We start from the raw sequence: 18,133 nt of genomic DNA, 5'->3' as shown, positions 1-18,133 counted from the left end.
CAAAAAGTGAAAGGTTGAGTTTATCTCCAAAATCTTTCAAAATATTCTGTGAACATGAGTTGGGATTTAGCAATGAGAACAGGAAGAATGCCCTTGCAATACAATTAAAGAAAGGTAATAAGCACCAGAACCTGGAAGGTGTCAGTGGCAATGGATTGGGGCTTTACATATGAGAAAATAATTCAATGCAGGGGCAAGAGAGACAAAAAAGTCACAGAAGTTTATGAAGATTTTAATCTAAGGGACTACCTCTCTTCGTGGGCTCTATAGTTTCAACTCTAATGTTACCTGGATGTTCAATGTTAAAAGCTTTATAATATGTGTCTTTCGATAAGTGATAACCTAGCCTGGAGGTTACATTTAGAAATAATTCTACTTAATTCTTTTAATTATTTGAGCTTTTCTAAAAGTGATTTTTAAAAAGATTTTATTTATTTGTCTGAGAGAGAGAGAGAGAGAGAGAGAGAGAACTCGTGTACAAGCAGGGGGAGAGGCAGGCAGAAGGAGAAGCAAACAGAGAGAGAAGCAGGCTTTCCGCTGAACAAGGAACCGGATGTGGGAAACGATCCCAGAATCCTGGGATCACGACCTGAGCCAAATACAGACACTTAACTAACTGAGCCACACAGGCATCCCCAAATGTGATTTTTAAAAATACCTTTTAAAACAGGAAGCTGACGATAAGCTGCAAGTTTGGGCTGAAATAAATTTTCCATTAGAACTCGTTCCATAAAAAATAAATCCTGATGAAACTTGTCAGATTTCATTATTGACTCTGAGCGATCTTCTTCATCATCATGGATTTTAGTCAGAATTACGTTTTCTATATCCATTAAAGAACTAGCTTCACTATCTGAAAAATACAAACATGATGCAATGATAAAATAATTTAAATAGTATTAGATGATTCATGTATTCTAAGTATTATAAAAATCACATTTTGTCAGTACTTGTTTTCCTCCAATATTCAAAACTTCAATAGACATTTATTGAATATCTTCCATGTACCAAGCACATGGAATATATACATATATTATCTCATTCTGGAATTATTAACCACTCAAAAATGTATTATTTATCAGAAGATTAAACAATGATAACTTCATAGGTAATTTATATCTGTATACATTGTTATTCAAATTTAAATAAGATTATTAGTCTTCACATGGAGGTCTGATTTGATTATAGTTTTTTAAAAATATTTTATTTGTTTATTTGACAGACAGAGATTACAAGTAGGCAGAGAGGCAGGCAGAGAGAGAGAGGAGGAAGCAGGCTCCCCGCTGAGCAGAGAGTCCAATGTGGGGCTGGATCCCAGGACCCTGGGACCATGACCTGAGCTGAAGGCAGAGGCTTTAACCCACTGAGCCACCCAGGCGCCTCAGTTTTTTTAGAAATGTTACACCACTGTGTTAATTTTTTTTCTGATGCTAAAATAAACTACAAAAACTTAAGTGGATTAAAACCATGCAGATTTATTATTTTGGAGTTCAGTAGGTTAAAGGTCTGACCAGGTCTCATTGGCTAAAACCAAAAAGCTAATAGGATTATGTTCTTTTCTGGAGGCTCTAGATACTCATTTCCTTATCTTTTTCAACTTCTAGTGGCCACCCACACCTTTCTTGGAAGACAACATCATCACATCTCTCCAACCTTCTTCTGTCATTACATCTCTCTATGACCACAGCTCAGAAAGGTCTCTACTTTAAAGTATCCATATGTTTAGATTGGGATCTCCCATCTACAGAAACTACAGCAAAGACCCTTGGCCACATTTCCCCCTCCTTCTTTCTGCCTCCTGACCAACTCTGGTGCTTCTCTTATAGCCCATAGCATAGAACGTCCCCTCCTCTTGAGATCCGTGATATAACAAGCTATCTTTTCAGTGGCAGTGGTGTCCTCATCTGTTGGCCTTGCCATGCCTAAATAATAATAAAATCCACATTTTAAAAGTATCATCTACAAGAAACCCAATTTAAAGGTAAAGACACAGATAGATTAAAGGTAAATAGCAATATATACTATATTAACACTAATCAAAAGAAGATGGAGTAGCTATATTTAATTTCAGACAAAGTTGACTTCTGAGCAAGGAAAATTATCAGAAATAGAGAGGAGCATTGCATAATAATAAAGAAGTCAGTTCTCCAAGAAGACACAGCAATCCTAATCATTTATGCAACAGAAAACAAGACTACAAAATATTTAAGGCAATTTTCATAGATCAATTTCAAAACTGATAGAACTGCAGGAGAATCAGACACATGTACTGTTTTAATTGGAGACTCCAACACTATTTTAGTAGAATACATGTTTTTTATCAAGCTCACTTGGAATGCTTGCCAAGCTAGACCACATTCTGGGCCAGCAAAGCATACTTCAACATATTTAAAGGAATAGAAATAATACAAAATATGCTTTCAGATCATAGTGGAATTGAACTAGAATACAACAAGAAGATACCTGGATAATCCTAAAATATTTGGAAATTTTAAAAAAATACATAAAAAATAAGTCAAAGAAGAAGTCTTAAATGAAATTTTAAAATATTGAACCAAATTAAAGTAAAAATATAACATCAAAATGTGTGAGATTCAACAAAAAGAATGTCTAAAGGGAAATTTACAACACTGCATGCGTATATTAGAAAAGAAGAATGATCCAAAAATTAGTAATCCAAGCTTCTATCTCAGGGCACTAGAATAAGAAGAGTAACATAAGCCTAAAGCTAGCAGTAAGCAAATATATATAAAAATTACAGCATAAATCAATGAATTTGAAAACAGAAAATCATCAGAAAAAAATCAATGAAATTAAAAGTTGTGTCTTTGAAAAGATCAATAAAATTCATAATCATCAGTCACATTAACCAAGAAAAAAAACCCAGAACATATAAATTGTTAGTATGAGCAATAAAAGAGGTGTCATCACTGCTGATCCCATAGACCAAAGGAATAATAAGGAAAATTGTGCATAACTCTATGTCCACAGATTTGATCACTTAAATGAAAGGGAACAATTCCTCGAAAGGCATAACCTACCACAACTCACACAAAGTGAAATAGATCATCTGATTAGGCCTAACTCTGTTAAAGAAATTAAATCAATAATTAATAAAGTTTCAAAATAGAAAATAGGCCCAAATGGTTTTGCCGGTGAATTATATCAAACACTTAAGACATGTTCATACAATCTATTTCAGAAAATAAGTAGAGTGAACACTTTCCAATTCATTTTGTTAGGCTATCATTACTCTAATACCTAAAACAGATAAAGACATTACAAAAAAGGAGAATTACAGAACAATATTGCTTATGAAAATAACACAAAAATCCTCAACAAAATATTAACAAATCAAATCTAACAGTGTATAAGAAGAATTATATACTCCAACAAAGTAGGGTTGGTTCCAGGTATGCAAAGTTGGTGCAACACTTGAAAATCAATTAATGTAACCCATCCTATCAACAGGCTGAAGAAGGAAAATCACATTAGATTCAGAAAACTCTTTTGACAAAATCTAACACCCATTATGATAAAGAAGTCCCAGGAAACTGGGGTACCTGGGTGACTCAGTTGATTAGGCACCGGATTCCATTTTGGCACTGGTTGTGATCTCAGGGTCATGATCTCAAGTCCCCAGATTGAGTCTCAAGTCAGGCTCTGTGCTCAATAGGGGGTCTGCCTCTCTCTCTCCCTCTGCCTCTTCCCCCACTACACGCACACTCTTCCTTTCTCTCTCTCTCTCTTTCTGTCTCTTAAATCAATCAATAAAAAAAAAAAAAAAAAAAAAACCCTCCCAGGAAACTAAGAATAGAAGTGAATTTCCTCAACTTGATTTTTAAAAAATCTATGAAAAACTAACATATTTAATGGTGAACACCTGAAAATTTCCACATGAAGGTAAGGAACAAGGTTAGGATGTCCCTTCTCACCACCTTTATTCAACATCATACTAGAAGTCCTAGCTAATACAATAATTCAAGGAAAAGAAATAAAAGTTTACAAATTGGAAGGAAAAAAACTTTGTAGATGACATAGTTGTTTATGTAGAAAATCCAAAAAAATGTAAAAAAATAAAATTCTCAATAAGCACTTAGAGCAAGGTTACAATATATAAGTTTAATATACAAAATCAATGGCTTTCCTATAAATGAGTACTGAACAACTGAGAATTTTCTGAAAATGATCAATTCTCTTTAAACTCGATTTTTCAAAAATATTTCCTGATTTACTATTTTTAAATATTACATTTGTCTTTGGGTAAAATGGCTGAGAACAGAAATATTTCAATTTAATTTGTGAAACTTTGCCAAAACTTTACCAAAATTTGTCAGGGTTTAGTTACTCTGAAATAAGGACTACCCTTTATATGTAATGATATCATTTCATAAGAAAAATGACTCAGAAGTTTAGAATAGGGAGAGTAAAACTGTATAACTGCATAACCACAAAACAATCAAAGTGGAATTTAACAAATTTCCTGTAACTGGACTTTGTAAAAATTCTTCCATGTTACTAAGTATATTTGGAAAGTTAAAATTTTGCATTGACTTTAATTAAAGCATTTAATCTCAAAACTTAGAATACTAAAAGCTAATGTTTTAATGCAGGGTTTCTCCATGTTGGTAATATTACATTTTTGCCACGTAATTTCTTATTGTGGGGGCTGTTCTGTATATCAAAGGGTTTTTACTTGGCATTGACCCAAAAGATGTCCTCATAGTCATGACAACCAAAAATGTCTCCAGATACTGCCAAATGTCCCCTGGGGGAAGTAAAATTATCCCCAACTAAAAGCCATGGTTGTTAATTTATCTCAATTTTAATCTGTCACAAAGTTAGTATATACTTTTTCTTAGAAACTATATGGTCTACAGAAAGAAAGAGAGAGAATTATGGAACCCACATGTTCCCATATATATGAGAGAGAACTTAAGAGCAAGTAAAGAAGCAACAGAGGAAGATAAAGTCTTTGAAACTCTTGACAGTTATCCAAAAAAATTAAATTTTTGGTTCAGAGTCCAGGATGACGCTATTTCTGAGTAAAAGTTGTAGCTTCATGTTCCACCAGAAAGTAAGTGTTGTAACTGTAAAAAAGAATTTATTTACAATGGCATGTGAAAATATCATTTAAAAAAAAAACTGAAAGAGTGTTCGCTTAGGCAGCAATATAGTAATATTGGAAAGGTACAGAAAAGATAAGCATAGCTCCCATGCAAGGATGACATGCAAATTTGTGAAACACTCCATTAAAAAAAAAACTGAAATAAATGAAATCTTACTTTTTTCTATAGTACTCCCTAGTACTCTTTGTTCATGATCTTTAGAAGCTATACTTGCTTTAGTATTTGATTCAAGCATAGATTGTTTTGTTGGTAAAGATGAAAGTTCCATAGCATTATAAGAATCATACAAATCCCAAGTACTGGACATTACACCTAAATAAAGAGACAGAAAGGTAAAAATTATTTTAAATCAATTTCTAATAAATTAGCTTATACATAACTAGTTATAGCAAAATCTAAGAACATCTATTGCTTAAGAAATGAATACTATTTTTTATAATAGCAGAAAGTAAAGATATAAAAGAAATAAATCATGAGAACAGGTTGAGATCTTTAGCTATCACATTTTTTGCATCTACATATACATTAGTGTTTTAATGATAACTCCAAATTACCCTCAACATCCTTTCTGATCCCCACACCTCTCACCCCTCTATCCCAAGCTGATGGTGTTAATCTCATCTGTCTATCAGTATAGGTCTTGCTTGATATGGACCTAGACAACCATGTCACAATAAGGATTTAATGTTCTTTTATATTCTATAGAACTTTTAATTTATAATCATCTAATTCCATTTTTATCACAAAAATCTCTTATATGCTTATGTGAAAAGATTATTCTTGTTGGGAAATTGGTTGACTGTTCTCAAGAAACTTGTACAGTAATATGATTATTACCTTCCCTTTTTAAAAATTTTTGTTTGCACTGGCTATAATTTTTTCAAATGAGCAAATTTAACAATGGTCTCCAAAGACTGAAAATGTTATTTATCTGCAAATTAAAAAAAAAACAGTTCCAACCCTTTTCATTATTGATATAACAATGAAAACTTCATGTAGCAATTATTTTATCAGTGACCTTGTTATAAAATACTCCTATGTGCTAAACTTACAAAAGTTTAAAGTACAGTAATTTAATAACAAGACCTGGATATAATAAATGCAACTACTTCATTGTTATGACTTTTATTTTCATAAAATAAAATGAAGGAGCTTTGGATTTCACAATGTTTTCAATTAGTGAGAATGTTAACTCACAGTTCATAATAACATTTCTGTTTTATTGAACTTATTTTAATAATATCTAACGAAGTTATACACAGAATAAATACCTCATCTATTTTGCTGAATTGAAAAGGGTACAATTTCCATGTTCATAAAGTAAAAGACCATAAAAAGAAATTCTGTCTTTGAATATTGAATTACCTAACCCTCTTTTTCTTACTTTAACTGAAAGTTTAGTAATTTGAGTATATAGGAATATACTGTTACATTGTCAGCAATAATTGCTACATAAATGTACCTGTTATAAATGAGCAACATAAAATGTTAGGGTGATTTAAAGTTGTTTCTTGTTTGAAGATAAATAACATTGGTAATTTTAGTTTGGGTACCATCATGACATTTATACATTTGAATAAATTAACCTAAGAAATAAAAAAATCTCATACCACATGCCATAATATTATGTAAAAAATGAAACAAATAATAGTGATTGCTTCTTGTTCATATTTTGGGGGGTGGAGTCTTTTAAGTTTTTATTTAAATTCCAGTTAGTTAACATACAGTATAATATTAGTTTCAAGTGTACAATTTAGTAATTCAACACTTCCATACAACACCTGGTATTCATCACAAAAGTGCATTCCTTAATCCCCATCACCTGTTTAACCCATTCTTCCACACACCTCCCCTCTGATAATCAGTTTGTTCTCCATAGTTGAGTCTGTTTCTTGAAAAAAAAAAAAAATTGAATGACTGTGACTTTCCAATTTTATACTGGTATATTCTACTAAGGAAAGTTTTAACTAGTATCAGAATGACGTTTTCCCAACTATACCTGTGTTTTGAGCATTTTTGAGTCCAGGATATGTCAAAATAGTTTTTACCCATTTTAAAATATTGTTTCTATCTACTGGTTTAATTCAGACTATAAAAAGAGAGCAATTAGCCATATAACATTTATAGAAAAATAATTTTACTTGTTAGCTGAGTAAAAATATATGCTAACTATTAAAAAAGAAGAAAAGATAACTATGACTCGTATTTCCATCACCCAGAGATAATAACTGCTATGACTTGTATTTCCATCACCCAGAGATAACTGTTAACATTCCAGTAAATGCCCTTCCAGATTCACCTATAAACAAATACATAAATGTATATTCTTAATAAAAATGAGCTTATATCACTTGTTTTTATAAAAAATACTTATTGTAGTATAATATACATATAAAACAAGATGACTTTATGAAATCTATAGTTGTAGGATTTAACTATATTTTAAAAATTTAACCAGGAATACTAATACATTTATTGAATTGCCCATTGATTTGAAATGCCACTTTTAGCATAAATTACTATATGTATACTGTTGGATGGAAAATTTTTTCCTCACTTTCTATGAATCGTCACAGTGAACTTCAACTAAATTAACACCTTGGTCTCCCTATGTCCCTCATTCACTCATTACCAGAGAAAAAGTGGCTAATCCTACAGGAGAGTTTAGGAGAAGGAATTGTGCTCAGACAATTTTGAATTCTTTTGTTAGGTCTGTTCAGTGGCAGAAAGCATGCTTTCTGGTCCATTCTCACTCCTAAAAAAGGAGATCTCTGCTTGTCTAGCTGTGCCATTTATGGCTGGTAAGATCTATTCTGGAAGGAAGAAATGGCAAGTCCACTGAGCTGCAGATGTGAAGCTACATTTTTTTCAATTATCTTTATCAGTAATAAAGCTAATATTTTATTTCCAGCTGACTCCTGAATCTCTTTCAGTTTCATTCCAAATCAGGCAAAGAAGACATGTGGTTTTTTTTTTTTTTACTGATCCATAAGACTTTATTTTTTTAATAAATGGTTTATTGATATTACACTACAAAGAATGACAAAATTATATTATCTATATTTCTAGACTTACTGGCCACCCTATAGAAAGCATCTTTGGAATAGAAAAAAAGTTTTAAGAATTTGTTTTTTCCATAATCATAAAGATGCCATACTCAGTCTAAGCACAGCTAGTGCAACATTTTCCTCAACCCACAGGCTTCAGTCCCTTTACCAACTGTAATAGGTTTGGGTCACTCACAGGAGAAGAACACTGTCAACATCAATATTTAGCAGCATTTCATTTTTTTTTGCCTTGAATAAAATACTATACTTTTAGGGCAGTAATTTCAAATGGTCTTATTACTTCTTTACACAAAATATGACCTAATACTTAATTGGTTAGTATTGACATTTTTAACATAAAATTTCATTATTTTTTAAAAATAGGTTTGTTTATTTATTTATTAGAGAGATAGTGAGAGTGAGAGAGATTACAGAGGGAGAGGGAGATGCAGACTCCTCACTGAGCAGGGAGTCTGATGTGGGGCTTGATCCCAGGACCATGACCTGAGCCAAAGGCAGAGGCTTAATTGACTAAGCCACCCAGGCACCCCTAAACTTTCATTATTTTAAATAAAATTTTTCTGTGAAATACATATCATTCACAGAAGAGTGTATAACACATATACATGTAGTATAAAGAATTACTACCATGTACTCACCAGTCAGGTAAGAAATAGAACATCTCCAGATGCTTAGAAGTCCTGGACACACTTTGCTCTAGCCCTCTTCCTTCTAGCTCCCTCCCAAAGAAGCACATCCACTTTCCCTAAGTTTTGCATAGGTCATTCTCTTGCTTTGTTCTAAGGTTTTTCTCCTGTGGTAGATGCTGTTGGTGCCCTGCCCATATCTGCTATGCATTACCTGTGACTAGTCAACCTCTAACTCCAGCATCTATATTGCTTTGTTTGGGGCATTTTTGGCTGCAAAGACCACTCTGATGTCCACAAATTTGGCTAGAAGTGCCAACAAATAGGCCCATTACCTTCAAACAATGACTTAGAAAGTTAGAACATGATAAAATAACTCGGACTCCCAAAATTCTCTGGCAGTATTGCACTCCAATTACCCAAAGAGGTAATTTCTTAGATAGCATATACTTTGCTGGCTGCCTACCCTTTCTTGTTTCACTTACTAACTCTCCTACTAATGTTTCCTAGGATTACCTCCAAAATAAACAATGGGCACTCACAACCTTTTTAAAGAGGTTTCTTCTTGTAAAGCTTGTGAAGTTCAGAATCCACAGGCGTGGAAGGCTCTCTGACATATGCATACCTACACAATATATTGTCTAGTTTTAAAAATTGGATAGCAAACATTATCACAGATGCATTAAAAAAAGAACAAAATAATCATTATTAGATGAGGACTACTAAAGGAGGACTCTCAGGAGAAGATTATTAGCATAGTCTGTGTCATACTCTGACTTCAGCTTCCCTGAGAGTTTACAAGAGCCACTAATGAAGAAATTACATGGTGAAACCATAAATACCTCCCTAGAAACACAGAATGTAATCCACTGAGGGCACCTGACCAAGCTAGGCATTGAATGTCCAATGAAAGTATGGTCAGGTAAGTGGGATGCTCTGTATTTTCTGTTTACTGTGGCTTCTCTGCTGCTCTCAGGGTAAAACAATATATTGGTGCAATGAAGTGAGTTTCCTCAACTTATCTAAGAGGGCCACTGGAAAGGGGAGCAGAACTATATTAACAATGGTAAAAGCAAGCTAGATATGAAAAAGAATTGGCAGATTCAGTTGAGCATTCTGTATGAAGTTAAGAAGATGGGACTTGGTTTTCAGTTCCACAGAATGGAGTTTGGAGGTTACCACTCTGTCCTAAGAACAAGTGAAAAATTAAACAGTATGAAAAATCAACAACTTTTCTTTGGATCTGAAAGAAAGGTAAGAACATAGGGCAAACCACTGCCCCCAAGACTGGGGAGATGGACAAATGAATACAGGGAGTCATGGCTTATTGGAGCAAACCCAGGAGTGGAAACCACTGTGGGAACCAGTGCCAAGATAGGAAACCTGAACTATAATTGATGAATTGCTGGAGGCTCACTGTTTATCTCACAAGTCTGAGAGTTAAAAAACTGCACAGGGTCCCAGTCACAGGGAAGTCCCCAATTTTGTGAGCTTTATTTCCAGGAGCTTGACCAAATTCCCAGAATATTTTTAAAAATCCCCTTGTGGTTCTGGCACGGGGAGGGAAAAGGGAACCATTGTGGAAAATGCTAGAATACTCTGTTCTTTTTTTTTTTTAAGATTTTATTTATTTACTTGACAGAGAAGATAGAGCACAAGTAGGCAGAGCAGCAGGCAGAAGGAGGGGGAGAAGCAGGCTCTCCGCTGAGCAGAAAGCCCAACGCAGGGCTCGATCCCAGGACCCTGGAATCATGACCTGAGCCGAAGGCAGCCACTTAACCAACTGAGCCACCCACTCTGTTCTTAACAAGGACTGCCTTCAAGAGAAACTAACCAGAGGACAACCTGCTAGGGTATTATCAGACTATAACTGACATGGGGAAAGGGCAATACCAAATACCAGTACCTTTGAGCCATTTTGTCCCACCTAAGGGGAGGGGGTGGAGAAGAAAACAAACACTTGTGAAGTTCAGAATCCAGGCACACTAAAAGACTGAGACCAAATCAAAGAACTATTGAATGCTTGCCTCCTCCACACATTACCACCACATTACTATAAATGGCTATTATTAAAAGCACAATAAATAACAAGTGTTGGGGAGGATGTGGAATAAAGGAAAATTTTGTGCACTGTTGATGGGAATGTAAATAGTTGCAGCCACTATAGAAAAGAGCATGGAATTTCCTCAAAAAATTAAAATATAATTATCGTATGATCCAGCAATCTTGCTTCTGGGTATTTATCTGAAGAAAACAAAAACACTAACTGTACCCCCATGTTCATTGAAGTATTAATTATATAGCCAAGATATGAAAGCAACTTAAATGACCCTTGATAGATAAACAGATAAATAAAATGCCACACACACACACACAAACACACACATGCACTGAAATACTATTCATTCATAAAAAGAAGGAAATCTTGCCACTTGCAACAAAAGAGGTGGGCCTTGAAGGCATTATGCTAACTGAAATAAGTCAAACTAAAAAAAAGCAAATATAGTATGATCTCACTTATATGTGGAATCTAAAAAAACAAGCAAAAAGAAAAAAAAAAGGAAAGCAAGAAAAATCCCAAGTTTATGAATACAGAGAACAGATTGATGACTGCCAGAGGACAGGGAATGGAGAGTGGGTGAAATGGGTTAAAAATTACAAACTTCCAGTACTAAAATAAACAATCTGTTTTATAAGCCTGAAACTAATATAATGTTACATATCAATTATATCTCAATTAAAAATTAAATTTAACTTAAAAGAATTAGAGCAAGAAATCAGTGAAACTGAAAACAAGGAGCCAATAGGGAAAATCAATGAAACCCAAAACTGGTTATTTGAAAAGATCAATAAAATCAATAAACCTCAGGGCACCTGGGTGGCTCAGTGGGTTGAAGCCTCTGCATTCAGCTCCGGTCATGATCTCAGGGGCCTGGGATCGAGCCCAGTCTCGGACTCTCTGCTCAGCAGGGAGCCTGCTTCCCCCTCTCTCTCTCTCTGTCTGCCTCTCTGCCTACTTGTGATCTCTGTCTGTCAAATAAATAAATAAAATCTTTAAAAAAAAATCAATAAACCTCTAACTGGAATAACTATTAATGCTGGAATTTAGCTGGAATTTATGCTATTTAGACTTTCTTTCAATAAAAAAGCTATTTTTTTAAAGATTTTATTTATTAATTTGACAGAGAGAGATCACAAGTAGACAGAGAGGCAGGCAGAGAGAGAGAGAGGGAAGCAGGCTCGCTGCTGAGCAGACGCCCGATGCGGGACTCGATCCCAGGACCTTGAGATCATGACCTGAGCCGAAGGCAGCGGCTTAACCCACTGAGCCACCCAGGTGCCCTAAAAAAGCTATTTTTAAATAAAAAATAGCATAAATGAAAGAGGGGACATTACTACAGATCCCATGGATGTGAGAAGGATAACAAAGGAATACTGTGAAAATTATACGCTCAAAAATTTAATAACCTTGATGGCACTTGGGTGGCTCAGTGGGTTAAAGCCTCTGCCTTTGGCTCAGGTCATGATCCGGGGTCCTGGGATCGAGCCCCGCATCGGGCTCTCTGCTTCACGAAGAGCCTTCTTCCTCCTCCCTCTGCCTGCCTCTCTGCCTACTTGTGATCTCTGTCTGTCAAATAAATTAAAAAAAAAAAAATTAAAAATTAAAAATAAAAATAACCTTGATGAAATTCCAGATTAATTCCTTGAAAGGCACAATTGGCCAAAACTTACACAAGAAGAAATAGACAATCTGAATAAGCCTATATCAATTAAAGAAACTGAATTTAAAAAAAAAGAAATGGAATCAATAATAAATTCCCAGAACAGAAAATACCAGGCTCAGATGGATTCACTGCTAAATTCTATCAGTAATTTAAGGAAAACCTTATATCAAATTTCTATAGTCTCTGTCAGAGGATAGAAACAGAGGGAATACGTTCTAGCTCATTTTTTGAGGCCAACATTGAATACCCAAAAGCAGACAAAAGCATTACCAAAGGGGGGAAAAAAGGCAGACAGATAACTCTTAAAGAACATAAATGCAAAATCTTTAATAAAAATATTAGAAATCAAATCCAACAATGTGTAAAAAGAATCAAACGCCAAGTGAAATTTATCCCAGGTATGCACAACTAGTTCAACACTCAAAAATTAAGTAATGCAATCTATCACAGCAATAGTCTAGAGAAGAAATGTATATGACCGTATCAATAAATTCAGAAAAAAGCATTTAACAAAATCTAATACCCATTCATGATAAAAACATTCAGTAAACTAGGAATAGAAGGGAACTTCCTCAACTTGATCAAAACATCTACAAAAAAGCTGTGAAGTGTGTAAACCTGGCGATTCACAGACCTGTACCCCTGGGGATAAAAATACATTATATGTTTATTAAAAAAAAAAAATTGGAAGGGGAGGCGAACCATAAGAGACTATGGACTCTGAAAAACAACCTGAGGGTTTTGAAGGGTCAGGGGTGGGAGGTTGGGGGAACAGGTGGTGGGTAATGGGGAGGGCACGTTTTGCATGGAGCACTGGGTGTTGTGCAAAAAGAATGAATACTGTTACGCTGAAAAAATAAATAAAATGAAAAAAAAAACATCTACAAAAAAGCTACAGCTAACATACTTAATGGTGACAAACTAGAAGCCTTCTCAATCAGGAATCAGGCAAGGATATCCCCTCTCATCACGCCTTCTCAACTTCATACTGGAAGTCCAAGTTAATGCAATAAGACAAGAAAAGGATATAACATACAGATTGAGAAGGGAGAAATAAAACTGTCTTTGTCTACAGATGACATGTTAATGTATGTAGAAAAATCTGAAAGAATGGACAAAAACTCCTAGAACTAACAAGTGATTAAAGCAAGGTTGCAGGACACAAGAGAAATACATAAAAGCCAATAAAAATTCCTTTCCTAAATGCTGGCAATGAACAAATGGAATTTGAAATTCAAAACAATGCAATTTACATTAGTGCCCCAGAAGTGAAATAGTTAGCTATAAACCTAACAAAATATGTACAAAATCTATACAAGAAAAACCACAAAAACTTTAATGTACAAAATCATTCATGTAATGGAGAGACATTCTATGTTCATGTTTAGGAAGACTCAATATTGTCAAAATATTAGGTATTCCCAAATTGATCTACAGATCAATGCAACTTCAATTAAAATCCCAGCAAGTTATATGGTGAATATAAACAAGCTGATTCTAAGTTAATATGGAGAGACAAAAGACTCAGAATAGCCAATAAATATTGAAGAAGAACAAAGTTGGAGGACTAACACTACTGAACTTGAAGACTTACTACAAAGCTACAACAATCAAGATAATGTGATATTGGTGAACAAATAGACAAATAGTTCAATGGAATAGAATAAAGGCCAGAAATAGACCCACATCAATATAGTCAATTGATCTTTGACAAAGAAGCAAATACAATGGACCAAAGATAAGTCTTTTCAACAAGCGGTGCTGGAACAACAGGATATCGACATGCAAAAAATGAATCTAGACACAGATCTTATATCCCTCACAAAAATTAACTCAAAGTTGAATATAGACCTAAAGGTAAAATGTGAAAATATGAAAATCCTAGAGGATAACATAGAAGAATATCTAGATGACCCTGGGTATAAGGATGACTTTTTAGATACAAGATGAAAGGTATGATTGCTAAGCAAAAACTGATAAGCTAAACTTCATAAAAATTAAAAATGTTTGTTCTGTGAAAGGCAATGTCAAGAGAATAACAAGACCAGGCACATACTAGAAGAAAACATTTGCTAACGCTACATCTGATAAAGTACTGTTGTCCAAAATATACATGTATTTCTTAAAACTCAACAACAGGGGCTCCTGGGTGGTTCAATCATTAAGTGGCTGCCTTGGGCTCAGGTCATGATGCCCGGGTCCTGGGATTGAGCCCCACATCAGGCTCCCTACTCAGTGGGAAGCCTGCTTCTCCCTCTCCCATTTCCCCCTGCTTGTGTTCCCTCTCCCACTGTGTCTCTCTCTCTGTCAAATAAATAAACAAAATCTTAAAAAAAAAACAAAAACTAAAACTCAACAAGAATAAAAAATAACCTAATTTAAAATGGGCCAGAGAGCTTAACAGATACTTCACCAAAGATATACAGATGGCAAATATTATATGAATATATATATATTATATATATATAATATATATATATATATGCTCCACATCATATGTCATCAAGGAAATACAAATTAGAACAACAATGGGATGCCACCACACACTTATTAGAATGGCCAAAATCTGGGACACTGACAACACAAAATGTTGGTGAGGACATGGAACACCAGGAACCCTCCATTATTGCTGACAGAAATGCCAAATGGTACAACCACTTTGGAAGAAACTGGCTGTTCCTTACAAAACTAAAAATACATTACCATACAATTCAGCAGTATGTTTCTTGGTATTTACCCAGAGACTGAAAGCTTATTATGTCTACACAAAAACCTACCATAGATGTTTATATCACCGTTATTGATAATGGCAAAAATTTAGAAGCAATCAAGATACACTTCAGTGTGTGAATAGATTCGATTTTGTCCTCTCCAGAGAGAAACTTCTGACATCTTTTAGAGTATAAGAAAGGACTTTGCTCAAAGCATGTATCTGTATTTGATTCCTTTTTGTGACTGAATAACATTTCATTGAATGTATTTTACACATTAGGTTTATCCATTCATCCACTGATGGACATCTTGGTTGTTTCTACTTTTCTATTATGATAAATACTGCTCTCTCATTAATATGTGTGTACCTGTATTCGATTACCTGTTTTCAATTCTCTGGGGGGACATATATATCTCTCTTGGGGGGGGGATATATTTCAGTTCTCTGGAGACATACGTATATTTATATTTTTTAATATATTTATATAAATATATATAAATACATTTATATATTTATTTCAATTCTCTGGAGACATATATATATGTACATATATATATATATAAAATAGGTGTGCAATGGCATCATATATATATATTTGGGGGGCATATAATAATTCTATTTAATCTTTGAACCACCGAACTGGTTTTCTTGGAGCCTGCACCATTTTGCATTCCCACTGGCTGTGTATGATGGCTCCAATTTCTCAACATCCTTGTTAACACCTTATTTTCCATTTTTAATAATAGTTACCTTAATGGGTAAGAAAAGGTAACTTGTGGTTTTGACTTGAATTTCTGTAATGATTAATTGAACATTTTCATGTGTTCAATGATTATTTGAACATTTTCATGTGTTTGTTGGCAATATGTATATCTTCTTTAAAGAAATGTTTATTGGGGCGCCTGGGTGGCTCAGTGGGTTAAAGCCTCTGCCTTCGGCTCAGGTCATGATCCCAGAGTCCTGGGATCGAGCCCCGCATCGGGCTCTCTGCTCTGCAGGGAGCCTGCTTCCTCCTCTCTCTCTGCCTACTTGTGATCTCTGTCTGTCAAATAAATAAATAAAATCATAAAATCTTAAAAAAAATGTTTATTTAAGTCCAATGCCCATTTTTAATTTTTAATTAAACTTACTTAATTTTTAATTGGGTTGCTTATTCTTTGTTCTTAGATTATAAGTATTCCTTATGTAGTCTGGATACTGGAACTTTATGAGATTTGCAAATATTTCCTCCCATTATGTAGGTTGTACTTTCACGTTTTGAATAATGTTTTATATGTACAAAGGTTTTCTGATGAAGGCCAATTTATCCATTTTTCCTTTGTTCTTCCTGCTGTTAGTGTCATATCTTTTCAATGAACAAGAATCCATCCTAAAAGCAAAGGGCAAAAATATTTACCTCAGTGTTTTCTTCTAAGAGTTTTATCATTTTAGCTCTTATATTTAAGTCACTGTTCCATTTTGAGTTAAGTTTTGTAGATGGTATGAAGTGCAACTTTATTATTTTCCTGTGGCTATCTAGTTGTCCCGATGCCATTTGTTGAAAAGATTATTTTTCTTCCATTTAATGGTCTTGGCACCTTTATAAAAAAAAAATCAGCTGACCATATATGTGCGAGTTTATTTCTGGGCTCTCTATTCTATTCTTCTGGTCTATGTACTTGTTTTTATGCTAGTACAACCCTATTTTGATCACTGTAACTTTATAGCAAGTTTTCAAAACAGGAAGTGTGGAAAGAACTTTGTTCTTTTTCAAGATTGTTTTGGCTATTTGGAGGATCCTTTGGTATCCATAGAATGATTTATTTTTCTATTTCTGTAAAACATCTTTGGGGGTTTTGATATGTATTATGTTGCATCTGCAGATTGGTTTGAGGATTCACATCTTAACATTATATTGTTCAAACCATAAACAGGATATCTTCACTTACTTAGGACTACTTTAATTTCTTCAGCAATGTTTTGTAGTTAACAGTATACAAATCTTTCTCCTTTTTGGTTAGAATTATTCCTAGGTATTTTATTATTCTAGATGCTATTGTAAGTGCAATTATTTTAATTGCCTTTTTGAATTGTCCATTGATAGTGTATAAAAATACAACTGAATTTGTGTGTTGATTTTGTATTCTGAAACTTACTGAACTTATTTATTATTATATATTTACTTATTTTAATTTATTAAATATTTATTACTATATATTATATATTTTATATATATATACTGAAATTATTTATTAGCTCTAATAGTTTTTGCATGAATTCTTTAGGATTTTGTATACTTAAGATCATGTCATCTGTGAATAAAATTATTTTTATTTGTTCCTTTCCGACTTAATTTAGTCTTTTACTTCTTTTTCTTGCCTGATTGCTTACACTAGAACTTCCAGTACAATGCTGAATGGAAGTTGAGAAAGCAGTCTGGATAGAATACATTTTATCTATTTTATTCTTGTCTTGTTCTTGATCTTATGGGGAAAGCTTCCAGTCTTTAGCATTGGGTATAACACTAACTGTTGGGTTTTCATAAATGCCATTTATCAGATTGGGAAAATTCCCTTCTATTCCTAATTTGTTGAGTATTTTTTTCATAAGACTATGTGTATTACATTTATTGACTTACATATATTGAATTACCTTTGCATTATTGGGATAAATGTACTTAATCATAGTGTATAATCCATTTAATGTGGAGCTAATTTAGTGTACTAGTATTTTATTGAGGATTTGTGCATCCATATTCATAAGGAATAATGGTATTAGTTTTCTATTCTTATGATGTCTTTGTCTGGCTTTGGTATCAGAGTAATGCTGGCGCTATGATTTGTAAGTGTGCTCTTCCATTTTTTGGAAATTTTTTTTTGAAGGGTTGGTGTTG

At 33.9% G+C, this 18,133-nt stretch overlaps 1 protein-coding gene and 1 non-coding gene across 3 annotated transcripts in view; one reads left to right on the top strand and one right to left on the bottom strand.

Moving 5' to 3' along the window:
* DNAI4 (dynein axonemal intermediate chain 4) overlaps nucleotides 1-18,133 on the bottom strand; it is an 85,542-nt gene that overhangs the window by 36,779 nt on the left and 30,630 nt on the right. For both annotated transcript variants that reach the window (XM_045981525.1, XM_045981535.1), the window contains 2 exons: nucleotides 5,286-5,441; nucleotides 659-853 (listed from right to left, as the gene is read on the bottom strand). In XM_045981525.1, coding sequence (XP_045837481.1) covers nucleotides 659-853; nucleotides 5,286-5,441 — 351 coding nt within the window. The remainder of the gene's footprint in view (nucleotides 1-658; nucleotides 854-5,285; nucleotides 5,442-18,133) is intronic.
* On the top strand, nucleotides 5,155-5,259 carry LOC123928426. The gene has a single exon (XR_006815698.1). It is a non-coding gene; the product is annotated as a U6 spliceosomal RNA (small nuclear RNA).

The sequence above is a fragment of the Meles meles genome, chromosome 1, assembly GCF_922984935.1.
Source record: "Meles meles chromosome 1, mMelMel3.1 paternal haplotype, whole genome shotgun sequence".
In the NCBI taxonomy this organism is placed as follows: domain Eukaryota; kingdom Metazoa; phylum Chordata; class Mammalia; order Carnivora; family Mustelidae; genus Meles; species Meles meles.
This window is presented reverse-complemented; position numbering and strand designations above follow the sequence as displayed.